This window comes from Apus apus, chromosome Z (genome assembly GCF_020740795.1).
Source record: "Apus apus isolate bApuApu2 chromosome Z, bApuApu2.pri.cur, whole genome shotgun sequence".
Lineage (NCBI taxonomy): Eukaryota > Metazoa > Chordata > Aves > Apodiformes > Apodidae > Apus > Apus apus.
In genome coordinates this window covers 50,164,492-50,184,622 of record NC_067312.1, presented here as the reverse complement: position 1 = coordinate 50,184,622, position 20,131 = coordinate 50,164,492, and the positions used below count along the sequence as shown (strand labels likewise).

The 20,131-nt window shown below is 35.7% G+C and overlaps 1 protein-coding gene across 1 annotated transcript in view; it reads right to left on the bottom strand.

Moving 5' to 3' along the window:
- Positions 1 to 2,316: 2,316 nt before the first annotated feature.
- The window catches only part of MAN2A1 (mannosidase alpha class 2A member 1), a 98,462-nt gene continuing 80,647 nt past the window's right edge, over positions 2,317 to 20,131 (bottom strand). The window contains exons 17-22 of the mRNA XM_051643003.1: positions 17,621 to 17,754; positions 16,408 to 16,549; positions 12,824 to 12,957; positions 8,459 to 8,653; positions 6,428 to 6,538; positions 2,317 to 5,229 (exon numbers count right to left, since the gene is read on the bottom strand). Of these exons, the coding sequence (XP_051498963.1) occupies positions 5,077 to 5,229; positions 6,428 to 6,538; positions 8,459 to 8,653; positions 12,824 to 12,957; positions 16,408 to 16,549; positions 17,621 to 17,754 (869 nt within the window). The 3' untranslated portion in view covers positions 2,317 to 5,076. The remainder of the gene's footprint in view (positions 5,230 to 6,427; positions 6,539 to 8,458; positions 8,654 to 12,823; positions 12,958 to 16,407; positions 16,550 to 17,620; positions 17,755 to 20,131) is intronic.

Here is a 20,131-nt window from a genome sequence, read left to right as displayed (position 1 = left end):
AGATTTGAATTCTAAAGGAAAAGGGGTAAAAAGTCCAATTTCTTCAGAAATAATTGGGTTGCATCCCATTCTTACTGAGATTTTAACACACAAATTACTTGAACTAGACATTGCTTTTTTCAAACTAGTTATATCTATAGTGTCATGCCTACCTGCTTCTAAAAGAGTTAAGAAACATTCACCATTGAAATAATTTGAGAAAGCAGCCCAAACCACAGAAATAGTAAGATTTGTTGGTCACTGATGCAAGCAGGTTGATCTTAAGAGGATCCCTGGTAGTCAGAGGCAGTGGGAATTCTAAAAAAATCTCTGATTTATTATGGTTTGATGATGAAAGATCAATTAATTCTGAGCATATTCAGGACTTCCGGAAAATAGGTTACAGGTAAACTTGGGGATGACTGACAGGTCCTGAAATGGGGATTGTGTTATATCATGCTACCTGTGCAAAACACTGACAGAGCAGAGTTTGTTAGCACACCCCCATTTTTTGATGAGCAGCAGCAACTCCTGGATTCACAATCACAAACAATTTCAGCGTACTAATGTATAAATTATTTTTGGAAACTGAGGAAAAAAACAGAGGAGGAGAAAAACTGAGAACGGGACCAAAGTCTGTTCAACGGTATTCTGAAAGAAAAAAGCATGTTCCTGAAGAGCAGACTACTGATGTGAGGCAGTTGTGGCAAGCAAACAGGACTTGAGCCTCATTTGCATGCTCATTGATGTAGATTAAAAAGATTGAAGAGATGGCCAAGTGTTCACATCTAGCACGTCTCATGCTTTGGCTGACACTGAAGGCAGTCTGAATCCAGAATGCTCTAGTGTGCACTGGGCAGAGCTGGAAGGATGTGTGCATACTGGAGCCTACAATGCCCACACATTTAACTGGCATGCTAAGAAGGGAGAAAGTAGTACAAGAGGAATAACTAAGTTAAGAGTTAGAAATAAAAATAAACTAGCTATCTGAGCAGACCACAGGTTAGTAACCTGCAGGTAATGATTGGAGAGGAGTAGAGGCATATGCCTTCCTATGTGGTGGGTCTGTGTGATGCACAGGGAGTGGTAGTGGTGGTAAAGCAGAACAGAACTGCTGGGATCGAAGTCTCCAGTTTAGTCAAATGCATAACATGAATGATTTTATGGACTGTTGGTCAAAAGGTATCCCTTTAACAGGCACTGTATAGCAGGAAGCATATGCTATATTAAGAAAGTGAAGATCTGAAATGCATGGTTAAAAATATTCCTGCCTTTACAGTTCAAGTAACAAAAGTTTATATACATGATGCAATTTTAACACTGAATTATTTTCTCATTACTTTCAATATTATTTAAAAAAATTACCTAAAGGTGAGTAATGTAAGTAACGCACTATTGGTACTACACAGAAATTATGGCAAAAGAAGGCTAGTGATGCAATATGGACTTTAAATACGCATTAGTTAATCAGATCTGCATATTAAAAGACTGACAGGTTCACAAGTTTAATATTATAGTTCAGAGAAATGTTTGCAAACAGAGAAACTTTGTATCAGTAACACCACTGTCTGAAAATACCAATAGTTCTCCAAAGAGTTGAGCTTATTCTAGATAATATTTTTTGTTGGTTTTTTTTGTATGAGCTTTTTTTTTGTATTTTAGAAGACAGACTTTTGGCTAATTTTTATTGTTGCAAAGTCTTAATATCATGACAGAGTAGTTATCTTGAAACATCAACTTTGAAATTATGAGGCTTTACATTGTATGTGTATACTTTTATATTGGCAGCTAAGACTATCCAGTCCAACATCAAACAGCTATTGACTGAAATTTGTACTGTCTTTGCCCAAGCTCCATCAGCACTTCCATGAGCAAACCTGTAAAGCATCTATGCCTATTCAAATTGTGATATGTAATTACAACATATTATATTAGCATTTTGTTATTTTCTTAAGAGTGTTCAGTCTAATTACAGCTGACCTGATTTTTTCCCCTTTATTTTCTAATGACATGTTTGTTAATTTACAAGAACAGCTTCCATTCCAGTACTCTCAAATGCTTAAAAGAGAAGTAAGATAAATTGAAGTAAAACCAAAATATCTGGAACTTTACACCTTCTGCTATTTTCTGCAAGTCAGTACAAGCTTTCTTTTGTGAATGAAGAGCTAGCCATTCCCTTGCCACACTGTGCAACAGATATGAAATTGATTGTATCTTTCATCAGGAATTCATCTTACTACAGGTAACTGTCATAACTGTCAATGGTTTTTTTTTTTTTTTTTTTTTTTTTTAATTTGAATTAGCTATGGCTAAGGTATTAATGAAACTGAGCACATCTCACAATAGTATTATCTTTTATTAGAGATCTTATTTTACATATCCCCATAACATATAAAACCTTCCAAGTGAAAATATCAAAAACATTCCGTTGACTTTAGTTTGTTTCAGACAATATGATTAAGTAAGACATTTAAGATGAAGGAATATTAAAAAAAAAATAAAAAATCAGTACAGGTATAACTCTGGTATGGAAAGTAGTGGCAAGGTTTTAAACTTTTTTACCCAGAATTGTCTTTAAATCCACATGTGAAGGGAAGGATGCCTGGTTCTCTTAACCAGTAGTTATAAACCCAGCAGATCTAAAAATAAAAAACTGAAACACCAAAACCCCAACACAATTAAACCAGATGGGCAATGTCCAATATAGCAAACATACTGAGTAAGGTTTCATTAAGGTGTTAAGAAAAAAACAAACCAAACCCATTGACAGCCACATTCCAAACCAATTAAAGAAAAGTTTATTATGAGGAAAAGATACCAAATTGAAGGCTGTTGTTAAAAAAAAAAAAAAAAAAGCAAAACAATGGAACAAAGATTAAATCTGCTGGTTAAGGAAGATTCAGGCATCATGACTGTACAGCTGATGATAAAAGACTGAATGCTATGTGAAACATCTTTTGGAAGCAAATCCAACAGGCAAAAGATTTAAAACTTTATTGCATCCAAAATTGAGTTTTCTGCCTGAAAAAAATTGAAATGGTATTTTGAAAATCTTTGTTGTACGAAACACACAAATGTCTCAAGCATTTTAATTCTGAAGATGCAACAAAATAAATGTGAGAAACTTCTGCTGGCAAGTCTACCAAGCTTTGAGTTCCAAAAAAAATAGTATTTTCAAATACTACAGTTAAGAAAAGTTACAGTTCATGTTTATTGCATGAAAAAAAATCCATTCATTGGATCCATCTGATTCTTCCATTTCTGATTAGTGGTTCTTATATTCATTATATAATTTGCACCAGATCCTACTAAGTATTAAATTGATTTGAAAACACACAGACTGAATTAAGTAGGGAAATCTACACAATCTCAACAGAGACCCATCATGTGACAATGCATGAAATCAAGTCTCACTTTAGTTTAAGATAGCCTGTAGCTCATGATATAATTTGATACACTGTGGAACAATGATGAAATTAGATATAGTAGGCAGTATCAGAGTTAGAAAAACATCACATCTTTTTACCAGCTATGATGACTTTTCATGCAATAGTATTAAAGACAAGCAATGATGTATGGAAATATAAAGCATATGCAAGAGATAGAAGAAAGAGCTATGAAGATAAATGAAGACTAGGAAATGGGATTATACTCTAGCACATGTTTATATATATTAACTGTAAACAGCAGTTCTACTTATGGAAATACTTTTCACACTTGACTGGCTTCAGCACTAAAATATTAATTACTTAATACGTGAAAATAAAGCAAAAAGTTAAGACTCCGTTCTTCATTAATGTGAACACTAGCAATGTAAGTGAGGTTGCAAGTTTGAAATATGCAATTTAAAATATAGGCACAATTCTTAATTAACAGGTCACCACAGTCTGTGACATGCAAGCACATTTTGATGGGTTTGCAAGCTATGTCTTGCTTACTATCAACTCTTTGCATCAAGCTGCAATTTCCTTTAAAGCAGCTGTATTTACATTCTACAGTAATTCTTTTTTTTTTTTGTCTTTGTTTCATGTTATGACATCATTTTAGTACATTCAAATAGTCCAGCTGTTCAGAGTAAGATAGCACAAACTTGGTGCAGGAGGACATAGATCAGAGTGTGGCCAGCATTGACAAATAAGAAATGCACAGCTTAGGTATTATATAAACTACCTTTTCCCCAAAAACATTAACATAGACACCAAAATTGTAACAAGACGTATAAAAAAATAAGGCACATTTATCTTGATATGGTAATCTTGAAATAGAAAACTCACCTCAGAGAACATCAGTATCTAAATGAGTTTTATAAAAAGTCTTGTATTAATGATAATTATGGACATTTCTCATAATACATGATAATGGAATAATTGCACATATCCCAGTGTGTCAAGTAACAAAATGGGAGTTTTATTAAACATTTTCATTGCAAAACTGTTTTGTAGGTTCATGTCTTCCTATTTACATAACTCACGTGAATGGCAGAAGTATTAAAATTTACCATCACTTATCACACGTAATGCAGGCTTTCATTTTACCACAATTAATAATCCCCATTGTGTTGAATAAATTGAAATTAATTGTGGAAGAAACTGAGATTATTGTCATTTATATAAATGATCTTAAATATTTGGACATTAGCTACTACACATGAACATTTTATTCCATTTTATTTCCATCAGGACTTCCACGCTGAATTATTCGTACATAAATGCATCCAGGATCAGCAAAGAAGGCTGTTTAAATGCCAATCCCAATTTATGAAAATTAAACCATCAAAATGACTCTTAGTTAGCACTTAACCTGAGATTTAACATGTTGAGAGGTTAACATCCTTAGATATTTCTTCACATGTTGCATTAACTTATACTGACGTTGCTATTTTATGAAAAAAAACCAACCCAACCCAACCAAATGAAAACAAAAAAGTTGCTTGCAAACATGGCTTTTCAATGTATTTGTCAAAAAATTATAGAATGCATGTTTTTCTCACAGTATCCAGAAGCTGGAATAAAAATAATGTGCGTCTTATTGCACGTGAAACTTAGAGGAGATGGAATTGCTGATTCCTCTTCTCTGTCTGATTATTAAAGCCAGAGTTCATCTTAGCTGAATCCGAAAAGTGTTTATCTCCATAGAACTCACATGTATTTCACTTATATTTCTGGCATCTGGAGGTGTATGCATCAAAGATAAAGATGTGGGTGTAAGACTTTCCACTCTGAATTTGTTAAATAGTTTATGCACTTTTATCTGCAAAAAAAAGAGATGAATTAAAAATGTTAGAAAACACATTATACACCTTAAAATTGACCTTAACATAATCTCTAACAATGATCCAAATGGTACATCTCTTCCTTACACATTTCAGCACTGTGATTCTTACATCAAAGGTTACTCTTCTGCTTTAATAAAATCTTAAGCCTATTTTAAAATTTGATTACAAAATTTCTGCAGATTCACAACCATCCAGTCCATCCGTAATTCTCAAACCAAAGCTGTATAAATTTGCAGTGCTGTAGGTCATTTAAGTGAGCATGGGTAGACCAAGGACATGCTATAATAAGCAATAGTTTTCAAAGTAACAGTCATATAATTTGTATATATATTAATAATATTCAAAGAGAGAGTTTAAGAAGTACCAGGGAGCATGAGAGGGAGATAGACTGTTGGTGCCATGACTTAGCCTCCCTGAACCAGGCCCAAAAGACAGGTGGGGCTCATGATGCAGACCACTGCCTGGCTGGCTGAGCATGTGTGAGGAACCCGCTCTCAGAACCCCATTGTGGCCCCTGAACAAAGTCTCCTTTGCATTCCAAAAGGCCTGCCTGAGAGGATGGAGATGGCACTGATGATCTGCTTGTACAGTGATTGAGGTAAGGATGGAGGGGTCGAGGGGGTGGAGGTTCTCTCCAGCTGCTCAGGCTTATGACTCAAACAGGCTTGCACATCCTTGCAAAACAAGGTAACTAGGCCTATAAAACAGGGGGCTGCAATGGTGGGCTTGGGGAGCCTCACTGACAACAACTCTCCCCCATTGGCTGGCCCAACGCTGGATCCAGGACTGGTGATTTTCTGTAATTTATTTCTCAAAACTTTTCTTCTCCTACCCCCTCTCAGAATATGTCATTTGCTTTTTTATACTTAGTAAATTTCAAAAACACTGTTAAAATTATTTGAGAAATACTGACTTTTTTTAATGAGAACAACATTTATAGGAATTTAATGGGATTAAAACTGACGTAGAAGTTGATGCTTACATGGTCACTCCCACACACCAGCAGTTCTGTATCTTTATCAATTGGAAAGAAGCTTTCAAGATAAACTTAACTATTATCTTACAAGCATAACTTTTGAGAAATAACTATCTAGACTTCACCTATAATTTGACTTCAATATCAGTGTTTCTGCAATACTTGTAAGGTAAGGTCCCCATAAATTGTCAGTATACCTTTCCCTGAGTAGTGGAACAGAGCAGGCCCGTGTCTCTGTTTGAAAATCTACAGTCAAATCCCTTCCTGTGAAGAATCAGAGCAGCTTCATCAGATGGCTCAGTATCTACCTACAAATAAAAATAAAAATTACTCAGAACTTAGCAGAGCTAGGAAGATATTTTAGGACCTCACAAAATTATCATTACCTTAGAGTGACAGAACCACTTATGCCTTAAGTAAGTTTCACTTTGACTGGACATTTAAGTTTCTTTTGATAAGACTAAACACAGAAAGAACTAAACAGCAAAGAGAAATATTTGACTTGGTTTTTGCCGTCACTGATGTGTGACTGACAGTGTTGCACTTAAAAGCAGATGGTTTTATGAACACAAAATAATATTGTCTACCTAAATATCAGTTTAAGAATATCTTACAATTCATACTGAAAAAGTAGACTTCCGATGAGGTAAATTGATGTTAAAAATGACAGGCCAGTAATGAGCATCAACACTTTCTCTATTACAATGGAATTATCTTGTCGTAACCTGCGTAACAAATGCATTTATGCATTGTAAATGATTATATGAATATTCAAAATCTTAAGTTTTAAAAATTAAATACTATGTTAATTCAGATTAAAAGATTTAAACAGAAGGATAGTAAACAATTAATGACACATTCAGCAAAAGTTTTGGCAAGTACAAACATCTATGATATAGTAGTCAACCTTACAGAATTCCCAGGACTTTATCCTGCACATAGCATCCATGTGTAACAAATTAATCTGTTTTAACATATCAACAAGTCAGTGTAAGACTGAGTAAGCTTCCACAGCCTCTGCACCTCCTTTGATTTACCTCTTCTCATCTTTAGGTAAACCAGATTAAGTATATGCAAGCCTAAGAAATGTCTGAGCAAGGATGAACTTAATTTACATAAAATACACCTTCTAAACATGACCATGAAAACTGCATGAAAATTACAACAAATTTCTCAGTTTTAAATAACCTTAATTTTGTAAAAATTCACAGCATTTTATATATGTCAAAAATGCCCTAACTAGCATACTATCAAATCACTGACTGCTGTTCTTGGAAGGGCTGCCAAAGTCTGATTTGATTGTGATCTCTGAGAAATAAACTGTGGTTCTCACATCAGACTTCTAGATGGAAAAAAAATTATGAGGCTTTCTCATAAGTAATATCCCAGGGCAATACTGCTACAATTTTGGTGAGAAAGGAAAACCATTTAAACAGTTTTTTATCTGATTACTGTAAGCTAACAGACTTGCATTGAAAAATTCAAGCAATGTGACAAAAATACACATTTATATTTAGCATAATGGGAGAAATATACTCCGTTTTTAAATCCTGAGGTCGAGTCTATTTACAGTAGGTAAAGTTGGTGACAAACAACTTTTTTGTTGTATTTTTTTGCTTGCTTGTTTGGGGTATTTTTTGTTTTGTTTTGTTTTTCCTTTTAAAAAAATATACCAGAGCTTCACAGGAACCAATATTATTAAGCTGATGTTGGAATAATTAAAATAGGTCTTGTATTTAAGCTTGGAAATATTTTAAGTATTTATCCCTATGGACACTAAGATGTGATATATTTTCATTAAGTCTTCCAAATGGAATCAGATGGGTTCAAAACCATATCCTTTATTAAAAACACGAATTCTTGTACTCAGAACAGAGTCTAATGACATTATATTTCATTCTTAACACAGAAGAAGCTGAAGCATATGAACCTATCTGTTCTTAAACTTTGGGAACACATTGAAATGTGCCCCTTCTGGAAACAGAACAATGCACTATGCATATTACTATGTTGTGAAACCCCCCTCCCCAATTCCTGTGATTCATGTTACTCAGACAGAGGTCTCCAGTTCTTGCAAAATTAACAAAAATTTGCTATCATGCTGCAGTTTATAATATTATATAAAAAAAGCCCCCACAAATTACTTTCCTAGAATACAGTGATTTATTAGATTATAGTAATAAGCTATATGGTATGTTTACTCCTGTAAAGCAGTGGTTTGACCTTACCTTAGATTGGATTGTCCTTAGATTGACTACATGCATGTCACAAGGCATGGACAACGTGAGTGGAGAAAAAGTATTTAGCATCTCTGGGACACCCGAATCTGCATATGTTGTCATCGGAATTACAGGATGATTTAAGAAAGAGGAAGTCATATGGCTAAGAAGTGAGGGGAAACTGACTGATGTCTTATCTTCATTCTGCAAAATACAAGATAAAATATTTGTAAAAGCAAGTTAATATATCATAATGTCTAAATTTTGAAACCCATTTAACTTATTACATGATTCCACTAATTTAATAGAACATTTTGATCTGTCCATTCAACTACTTCTGAAAAATTCTCATAATACTCTTCTAGTACTAGGTATACTTCTTGTTTTTACAAATCTGTAGTACATTTTTCAAAATGATCGCCAGATGACATAGCATAGGAATGCAAGGTATATAGCTACTATGTGAAATATACACATGCATTATATATATATGCACACCAAGTAAGTGGCAAATGCAACTGAGTAATCAGACAGAAAAGTATCACCAAACATGTATTTTCAGAGAAAGTGGATACTGACAGATATTTAATAAGACAAATAGAGTAGTTGTATGTGGTGGAAGAAAAGGAGCTTGATTATCTGACTGCTACATATTTGTGACTTACTGATTGCCTATATGATTGTTTCTCTGCCTAGCCTTCCCCCAACCAAGCTCTTTGCTTGAGACTAGGCTGTAACTCCAGTTGCATAAACTGAGTGAGTCAAGTTAACGTATGAATAAGAATCTGAAGAAGAAAGTGTGAATGGCATGGCCTCTTTTCTCCAGCTATGTCATTGATGAAATAAAGATACTGATATTCTTATGCTGATATAACACACTAAGACGCAGAAAGTAAAGAGCTGTTAAAGCTTATTTCTAAGAAAACTTATAATAAATGTAAAATAGTCTGTACTTTAAAAAAATAAACTTTCTCTGTTGAAAAGCATGTATTGGTAACTGTACTCAGTTTCATCCTCAGCTAAATAATAATCCTTTCAATTTAAAAATGAAATGCATTTATTTCTTGCTTAACAATCTGAGGAAAAAGAACAATTGAATATTAGAAATAAAAAAGACAGGCAGAGCCAAAAAATGCTTGCAAGGACAAAAATAAAACAAAAGCAGAATTAGCTACTTCTGCTAGGAAGTGAAAACTACATATATCAAAACACAGTAACACTATCAAAAGAGGTCTGAGGCTGTAAATAAATCAGGTGAGTATAATGTAAAGTGAAATGACATCTTTTGAGCTTGTCTTAAATACATAGCTTACTTTATGAAGAACATGGTCTTTCTGAACACACCTATTGCAGTACCCAGCTCAGAGGAAAAATAAAGACACAAAACTGCAGCAAAACTAACCAACCTGAAGTCTTTAGAACAGAGGCAATATCAGTATGACTATTTACTACTGGCTAGATGAGCTACAGCCTAAACCCAGGTAACATTTGGATGAGGGATTTAGCAGAATACAGGCTACCTGAGTATGCAAGTGTATTTAGAGTTCTACCTGCCCACCGCACAAGTTAATTCAGGACATTCATGTGGTTTGACTCTGCCATTAAAAGACAGAGTTCAGGATGGGGTTGGGAAGGAAAAAAGTATTTTGGTTCATACTGTCATAACCAAAGAACTTCACAGTAATTACACCAGTGATGCACATTTATTATAACTAATCTAAAAGAACTGCACATCCTACACTTCACATACTGTCCTTTTATGGGAAAGTTTCCCAAAAATCAGAAAAAATCCTGTTCTTCAGAACTGTTTTTTAAAAAGACAGAATGACATATTTTTGAATGCACTTAAGGAAAAGCTTGCATTGGCAAAGCTGCCCGCTCTCTTTTCCTGTAGCTTCCGTGGTCCCTCAAGTCACTAACAAGATAGGGCTTGACAACAAAATTAAGGTCAGTGTATGAGTCACACTGCAACTGATTACATATATAAACTGCATATAATTTCCTCATAATTTTTCTGACAAGGCTGTTTTTAAACTATTGTTACAACTACCTTCTGAATAACAACTCAACAGAAGTATTTTTGTGCAGAACAAAAAGAAAGGAGGCTACTACCCTACCTTACTTTAACACGTCTGAAACAGTTGCACAAACCAGAAAATATTACTAATGTATATTAATAATATATAATAAAATATATAAATAATATATAAGATAATATAATATATAATATATAGAATAATATAATATATAATTAATAAATTTTTAAAAACAAAATGCTACAAAACTTCTCATATAGCAAAGGGCAAATCCATATATAACACCAGAAAGAAAATGTTGCCTTGAAACATCTTGCTCGGCTCCAGGGGGTTATGCACATTGTAACAGCTGGGCCAACAGCACCTCTTTGCTTGTGCCTGCTCCCCCATAGTTTTCATGCCTCCTCTTTTCAAATCCCTACAAAAGTGTGTAAGAACAAACTGTCCTTAAAGTCTTACTCTGCAGCTATTTAAAACAATTACAAGCTCAGCATGAAGAACTGAGGGAAGGAAAGCAGATGCTGCAACAGAGGTACCCAAAACACCTCTAAAGATTTTTGGTCCTAGCAGGTCACTGCCCCTTCTCCTTTTAAAGATTCTCAGGAACTTGTACAGAATTTTTTAAAAATGGAGAGGATTTTTAAAAGAAAGGAAAAATACACTGGTAATCTTCCAGACTAATGTCTGACTGGTATCTCAAGCAAACTAGTAATGGTACACAAAGACACATGTTAGGTTGCCTTTGTTCTGACTGAAGTAACCTTGAACTATTTTCCATAGGAGTGTTTTCATCTGAATCAGCAGTGCTGTTTTGAAATTGAACTTGTGGCCAATCACACTTCACCAGGCACTGTGCTAGTTTGCAGAGGAGTCTCGTTTTTCATGGACTAGTTTTCTTTTAGAGGAGTAACCAAGAAGCATCCCTGGAGGTATGCACTAAACGTGCTCTAACTCTTCACATCTCCACTACAGTCTGAATGGATCCTTTGGACAGTTTTTCTGACACAACAATAAACCTGCTTGGAGCAGGGATTGGACTAGAAGTCTCACACAGATAGCTTTCAGTGAATTATTTTATGGTACCAAAACTGCAAAAAGTGTCAATGCAAGCCACACAGCACTAACCAATCCGATCTGCTCCTGTTGTTTCAGTTTATTTGCTAATGGAATTCCATGTCAAATAAGTCTTACTTACCAGCACCACATTCTGTGTGAATTTAACACAACACAAATTAGCCTGGGTACTAAAGAAGTTTTCTGTGGCATTACAGGTATCTCTGCAGGCTTCTGCTTGAGAAGGCAGACTAACCTGTGCAACACTCATTGTTGCCTAAGCAGCCCTGGTGCAGAACTCCAGTTACCTTCCTTCAAGCAAGCTCAGATATTTGCACACCACACTGATAAATGCAGTTAATATGCTGCTTGTGCTACACAGGATGTGGAACTAGAAAATCCATAATGACATGTACAACTTGAAAAAAACAGTCATTAAGTGGTGGAAATTTGCTTTAAGCTTGGTATTATTATCCTCTCACAGTGGTTAATGATATCCATTATAAACCAGAATTAATTCCAATCTATCTGCATATTCATTAGCAGCTCAGTATACAACCTCTCATCTTTAGCTATTTGATGATTTTAAAATATACTCAGTCCTATCATTATGATTCTACTGCCTCAGCATGAAGATACACTTCTTATTCTGACCTCAAAATTATGGGAAAAAAAAGTAAAGAGAGAAAATGCAAAGAAAATTGAAGAGTTATTCAAAAGACTAATACAGAAAAAGATGAACTGAGAGCATTTGTTAACAGAAAAAACCCCAAACCCTTACAACAAAATGGTCTCAACTTTCTTAGCATCATAATGAAGTGAGGTTTATATGTTTGGCATATAAATATTTCCACTTAAATCTTGTTTCCTAAGGCAAATAAATTTATGTTTCCTCTTTCCACCTATTTGTCCATAATAATTTGCGAACCTTTGTCCAGATTCAGTTAACTTTGTTAAGAATCAAAGCATTGGACTGATTAGCTATTTTTACAAGCTTCCTCAATTAAAAAAAAAAAAAAAAAAAAAAGAGAATTCCACAACAGTGCCCCAGTCATGTGTTGAAGTGTGAGTGAGAAAGCAGATACCACATGGATTTGTGTGAGCAACAGTGTAAGAGGAAGTCTTTACAATGAGAATAAGCAAGCAAGCTGACAAAACTTTGGAAGATAAGCTTCCTTAGTTCTGTTGCTCACGGAAAAATGCCTTTGCTGAGTTCACTGCTGTTGCAATGGATATAAATATTTGTATCTTAATTAGCCAGAAAAATCTGGACAGTGAATCCTACCACATCTGCTCCATGTCTTCTTTCCAGCAGAAGTCGGAAGATATTAGCTGTAATCTTGTTATCTTGGACACCTTGTCCAAGGCCACGGTTGTCATCCTGCATAAGTCGACGATCCATGATCACTTCCAACTGACCTGAAAAAGCAATAGAAGGATTATACTGGTAACAAGAATATGTAAAGCCTCTACTAGACACAAGAAAAAAACGCTGAAATATAAATTACAAAGAATCCTTTTTTTTTTTTTTTTTTTTGCATATAGAAGATAAATATTGTTAGGATTGATTATGGAAACAGTTAATATATGGGCTTTGGCTGTTTTTAACCTTCCAAAATTTTTTCACAAGCCTTTCAGCAAAAAGTTCTGCAAATTTTTAACAGAATAGTCTAAACAGAAGTTCAGCACAAGAAGTTATTCCTTCTAACTATTATTTGTTACAAGGATACTTCGCACATCAAGCATCAAAGAGGCAAAACATCCCAAGTAGCTGCAGCTGTGTGAAGAGACCTTCAGTAGAGGGACCACCTTCCTCTTGGACCTCCCAAATATAATTTTTTTCCCTTTTATTGTGTTTTATTTCACAGTTGGATGCAAAATGAAAAACAGGTAGGCATTATGAGTATATGAATATTCACAAGCAGCTCTCCTTGTAATGATATTTTCTCATGTGGGAGTAGGAAAGAACTTTGCACCAGATAAACAATGAGTATGAAATTCTGAGTTTATCCTGAACTGTAGCATTGTAATTTAGAATAGCGTAAGAGTGATTTGAAATCATAAACAGCCTTATGGAAGACCAAGTTCATATCTTTTCCAGTTTATATCTCCAAAGAAAGACAAGTTCAGGGTATGTAATGAGGACTGTAAAAGTCTTTGCACACTGAAATTTCAAACAAGTGTACTTGTCTCCTAAATAAAAGTGGAAGACTGAAGTACTTGTTTCCTAATGAAGAAATGCACAATTTAAGCTACTAGAAAAGGCTGATAATAAGGTGGTCACTTCTATACTACTTCATTGTTCTACAGTAGTTATCCAATTTTTTAAATAATTGTTCTTCCTTTCCTTCATATAAAAACAGATTTTGTGTACCTAGGACAGAAGTCAGCTGGCTATGAGTAAGACACGAACTACCACTTTGAACTAAAGTATAACGCTAGGATTGTGCCTCAGATTGATGGTATTTGTAGATCACTGTATGCACATGGGTGGACTGGTATAAGTCTCTGAAAAATGCTCAAACCACAGTAAGGACAAACCTGCACTTCATCAACGTTTTCCAAACAAAACTTAAGAGGATTTAGATCCAAAACTGCCTAATCACATTTCCAACAGTCTTTAGGAAGCTAGGAAAATGAAGGCTGACAAGATGAAGTTTTATTATTCTTAAGGCAACTGTGAACAGCAAATAACAAAATTATCAGTGCTGCTTACATCAGAGATAAAAAAAACTTCAAAAGCAGGTGGAAGACTAAAAATATTGATTTAAGGAAATTTCTGTCTTAAAAATGTTTTAAGTGTATTGCATGAGGCTTCAGGACATAAATGTTCCTTGTTCCCCCTTTAACTATGCATCAGACTGCAGGGAAGTCCACCTGTGAATAACAGTGGTGCTTTGCATCTATCTGGAGGTCTTCCCTGAGGCATGGAGGATAACCCATTAAGTATCAAATTAGAGCATAACTGGATGGAATTTAAAAGACGGAGGATGTTCAGCATCTAACATTAAAAATTATAATGTATCCAACCCCACAAATGGGAAGAGAAATGGAAAGTAGGACTAAAGCTGTGGCACACCATTCTCCCTCTCTACTTTACTCTTGTGAGATCCCACCTGGAGTACTGTATCCAATTTGGAAGCCCCCAGCACAAGGACATGGACCTGCTCAGGTGACTCCAGAGGAGTGCCACAAAGATGATCAGATGTCTGGAACATCTCTCCTCTCAAGACAGGCTGAGAGAGTTGGGGTTGTTCAGCCTGGAGGAGGCTTTGGGAAGACCTTACAGCAGCCTTCCAGTACCTGAAGGAGGCCTACAGGAAACCTAGGGAGGGATTTTTTTATCAGGGCAGGAAGGGATAGCACAAGGGGTAATGGCTTTCAACTGGAAGAGGTTAGATTTCGATTAGACATTAGAAGAAATTCTTTTGTGTGAGAGTGGCGAGACACCATGACATGTTGACAGGTAAGTTCTGGATTCCCCCTCCTGGCAGTATTCAAGTCTGAGCAACCTGGTATAGTGGAAAGTGTCCCTAACCATGGCAGGGGGTTGGATCTTTAAGGTCACTTCTAATCCAAACTATTCTATGATTCTATTAAATATTTTTACAATTTTTGATCAAGTCTCTTAGAAGCTGATGTTGAAGACAGGTGACAACACAGTGAGAAATCCTACTCCATACTTCTGAGATAATCTGACACAATGAGAATTAACTAACTGCTCCAAAGTAGGGAACCTGTCTCTAATCCTAGAATGAGAAGTGAAAAATTATCAGCTCTTCATATAAATCTCAGATGGTGGGCTATGCCTTGAGACACACAGTCTCAGAAACAGATCCACAGCTACTGAAATAATTTGGTAAACTGTTATGTTCTTGAATTTTCTTTTAAGATCTCTTTGAGATCCTGAACAATCTTCAAAAGAAGTGTCATTGAGCATACAACTTTCAGCAGCCACAAAACATTCAGCTTCAGTTTTGTTCCCTTTCAGGAATTCAACATGCCGATCATGCCCTCACCCACTGTTTTTCAAAACCATGTAAATTTAAATGCAAAATACATTACAGCAAGGAATTACACATTTTAAATTATGAATTATATACCTTATTTTGTTTGAATGCCTCCTCATTCTGGTAGAGGTATGGAACAAACAACTGACCTCTGTTTTCATCCCTACAGGCCATTCATCATAGCTTTCTTTGCTGTGAGTGACAAGACTGCACCCCTTTTGGAACTGTTAATGTTAATTGATTTTTCTTGTCAACATATTCCTCAGCTCTTTGAAAGTTCTCCATTGAATTTGTGATGTATGATTTTTTGCGAGAAGGATGTTGATTCACATCCAGGGTAATTCTTATTTCTGTAATTCTAGTCTTTGAAAAAGCTGCTATTGTGTTCCTTGACAGGGATGCTAGGCTATAACGCATACACCTTAAGACTAGTGCTTTCTACCCTACTGCAAGCCTATAAATCAAAACCTTAATCAGCATCACATTAGCCTTCTTAAGCCCTCTGCTACCATAGCAGTGCATAAGAGAACAATGTATCTAGTTTTGCTCTTTCATCTTAGAGTTCTTGGTTGAAAGATACTTGTTTCTAAAATGTATTGCTAATTTTGTCTTTTTCATAATCTATGTCTCTGTCTCTGGTTTGAGACAGATCTTCCACTTTAGATGACAGAATCTCATGTAGGAAGAACCTCTACCACCTCCCTTATGGACATATTCTGAAACTTGTCAGAGTTGGAGAAACTTACATCCCTTCTTCAAATGCTAAGTTAATTAATTAGTTAATTAATTCGTTAAGGTAATCTCTGAATGAACTATTTCAGACAATCATGAAGGACAGGCTTTTATCTGTCATATTTACCATTTTTCAAGCTTGCAACACCTAAAGACTGAGCTGAATGAAGTGTCAAACGAACACCAACATCTTGAATATAAGCCATTGTAGTCATAGGATAGATATTTGCTTGAAGAGGCAATTTGCTCATCGTCACTCTGGGCTGGATCTGCAGTATGAACACAAATTTCAATAAAACACATTCTTTTTATGCACTTAAAACTTCAAAGACCTTTTCAGACTTTTATCCCATGTGCGTTAGAAGCACAACTGGCATCAAAGCAAGCACTTGACTGTATTATTTAGCTTTTTGGAGATTTGTGGCTAGAATTAACACTTCGGAAATGATAACTTCAATGTACTTTTAAATCAAAGAATATTTAAAAAAAACCTGAAAGATTCATCAAGGGAACCTACAAAGAAAGGAATAATCACAGTTTCAGAATGAGAGAAAACTTTTTCTCCTCTAGAGACCAAGCAGTAAATATATTCAGGGTAGCAGAAAAGGAATTACTGTTTTATAATGGGAACTTATTAAAGTGCTAGTTGAATTCTTGAATGGTACATGACTAATAAGTATCATTTTAATGTTTTAGTATACACTTTACTGTCTCCAGCAAAATTCAGTATTATACACTAACTGGAAAAATAGCAATCTCTTACTTAGTGGGCATGGCTTTCACTCCATTTGCAAGGAGACAAGATAAGGAGAAGAAATTCTTAATTCTTTTGTGTGTGCTGCAGAGTCCAAGCTAAGAAAATAGTCACACCATATTTCATCAGATGAATTACTAACATAAAAAGTTATTACACTCCAAAAATGTATCACTTATTGCCACCACAGCAGCAAGTAGTTCTTCTCTACGTATGAGTCGCTGGAGCCTATGCACATCTATTGCTGTGGTACCCAAAAGGCTTTAATTAAACAGAAAAAACAGAAGGGAAAGCAGGTGTGCAGGTGTACAAACAACTACATGGTGGCTTGTCATAACTTGCTGTATTACAATTCTTATGTTAAAATTATATAAAAGAATATATAATAAACGAATTGAAATAAAATGCTACTTCATCTAGTCTAAACAACATTTTATAACATATTTTTAAAGCTTTTTTCTTTTAAATGATTAGTGGAGTTTAATATAAGAGTTGATTAATGTGACTCAAGCTCTTTACAATCAGAAGGATTAAGACAGTCATAAACTGAGAGTCTAGGCTTTTATAGTTAACAGACAGTAATTACCTGATACCCATTAAGATCACTATAGAATCTATTTTGACTGTTTATGTCAGACGAAATTCTCATTGCAAGCTCACGATTATATTCTCCTCTAATATCCACAATATTGAAAACTTCAAGAGACTGGCCTTCCAAACCTGCATGAAAAAGATGCATTAAAAATCTCTCAATTTTAAAGTTATTGCCACATATATTACAATAATTGGGTTCCCAGAACACAGTGATCTATTTTTTCCCTGCTAGTTTTCCTTCTCTTTTATACCAAACCATATATTTGAAGCCAGTTCACTTATCTACCATATGTTACAGCAGTACTTCTAATTCAATAGTCATTGAGCAGATGGTTTGAAACCTTCAGCGAAGCAGAACGGAAGCAACTCATGGTAAGAACCTGTGTGGGTTCCGATAAATCAGCAGAAAACAGCCCACAACTCTTAGGTGCTGTCTTCAGCAGCAGCTAACACACTGAAGGAGCAGCACCTAGCCATTCATTTCTCCCCTTGACTCGTATGTGGCGATTGCCATGCACAAACAAGAATGAAGTGAGTGGCTCCTTGACAGCAAGTGTTCCACTAAGCAGGAAAGCAGTCAGCTGTTTTAACTGAAACAGGGAGAATCTTCCTTAAGGTCAGTGAATTAAGAAACTTGCACACTGACATGATTAAAATCAGGACACAAATCTTTGTTGGCAGGGAAAAGATGCCTATTTATTAAAAGAAGAAGTATCTGAAAATGCAGACAGATGTTCAGTGAGATTTTTTTTCTACAGTGCCTCACACTGAAAATTAAGTACCTTTAACAATAACCTGACCTTTTTTAACAGTTTGACACACAGCTTGGACTGGAATCATACCATCATACCTGAAAATGTATAAAGGCGCACCTGAAGGTGCATACATCTATGGGACCTGAAGGGATTCACCCTGGGGTCCTGACGGAGCTGACAGATACAGTTGCTAAGCCTCTGTCCATCATATTTGAGAGGTCATGGTGGTCTGGTGGAGTTCCTGCTGACTGGAAAAAAGGGAACATAGCCCCTATTTTTAAAAAGGGAAAAAAGGAAGACCCGGGGAACTACAGGCCGGTCAGTCTCACCTCTGTGCCTGGCAAGGCCATGGAGCAGATCCTCCTGGAAAGTCTGCTAAGGCTCATGGAAAATAAAGAGGTGATTGGTGACAGCCAATATGGCTTCACTAAAGGCAAGTCGTGCCTGACCAACCTGGTGGCCTTCTACAACAAGGTTACAAAGACAGTGGATGGTGGCAGAGCAACTGACATCATCTACCTGCATTTGTGCAAAGCATTTGACACTGTCCCACATGACATCCTGGTCTCCAAACTGACAAGGCATGGATTTGACAGATAGACCACTTGGTGAACAAGAAATTGGCTGGATGGCCTCACCCAGAGAGTTGTGGTCAATGGCTCAATGTCCAAATGGAGGCAGGTGGTGAGTGGTGTCCCTCAAGGGTCAGTACTGGGACCAGTGCTGTTTAACATCCTTGGAGACATGGACAGTGGGATTGAGTGTATCCTCAGCAAGTTTGCTGATGATACCAAGCTGTGTGGTGTGGTAGACACCCTAGAGGGAAGGGATGCCATCCAGAGGGACCTGGACAGGCTGGAGAGGTGGGTCAATATTATAAATAAGATTTTAAATACCATGCAGACAATTCTGACACCTACATTAAAAATAATGCTAAAAAACCCCACATTTAAGTTCCTTCAAGTACTGAAAATATTAAGTCAATGTTTCTGTATTTCAGAAAAATTCCAGTAAATACAAAAAAGATAAACAACTGAAAAAAATCTGTTTCCTACTACAATTCCAAAAGGATACATTTAAGCATTTTAAGTCAAGTTTCTACAGGAAAAGTAACAATTGCACCATGATTTTCTCCCTATTTTCACTGGCCAATTCAATAATCAGGTTTGGAAGGGTACAGAGAATTAATAGTTACTGTTTTCCTACTATTTTCTTGGAAATCAGTAGTTGAACAGTAGAGAAACAAAAAATGAAAGTCTGACAGAAGGAAAAGCAAGCAAAACTGCTATGAAGTCATGTCCTAAGAGTCAATAAGCCAGTGTTCAGTGCTGGTGCCTCTAAACAGACACAGCTGATGCTGTCACAAGCTCTTCCAAGCAGATAAAGGACATAAAGAGGAACTCACAGGTAACTAAAGCATGCCTACAGTTGTGAAGTAAACCAGACTTCACTGTTAATGCCACTAAGAATTAACTAACATTCTTTGCAACTATAGAGAAGATACTGTTGTACCTCCATCAATCAGTTTGAAGCTATGAAATATAGTACATTTTTACATAATCTCCAAGTTATTCCTAATTATTTTCTTTCATTTCCATAATATGCAAGTACCAGATGACCCAGTAAAGTTCAGGATCCCCTTGTAAGTAATTTATACTACAAAATTTCTTAGAACTGTTGAGTTTAAGAATGCCAGCTTAATGACTAAGCATGATGCTCAGAAAGGGGTGCACTGGACCCAGAAAAGA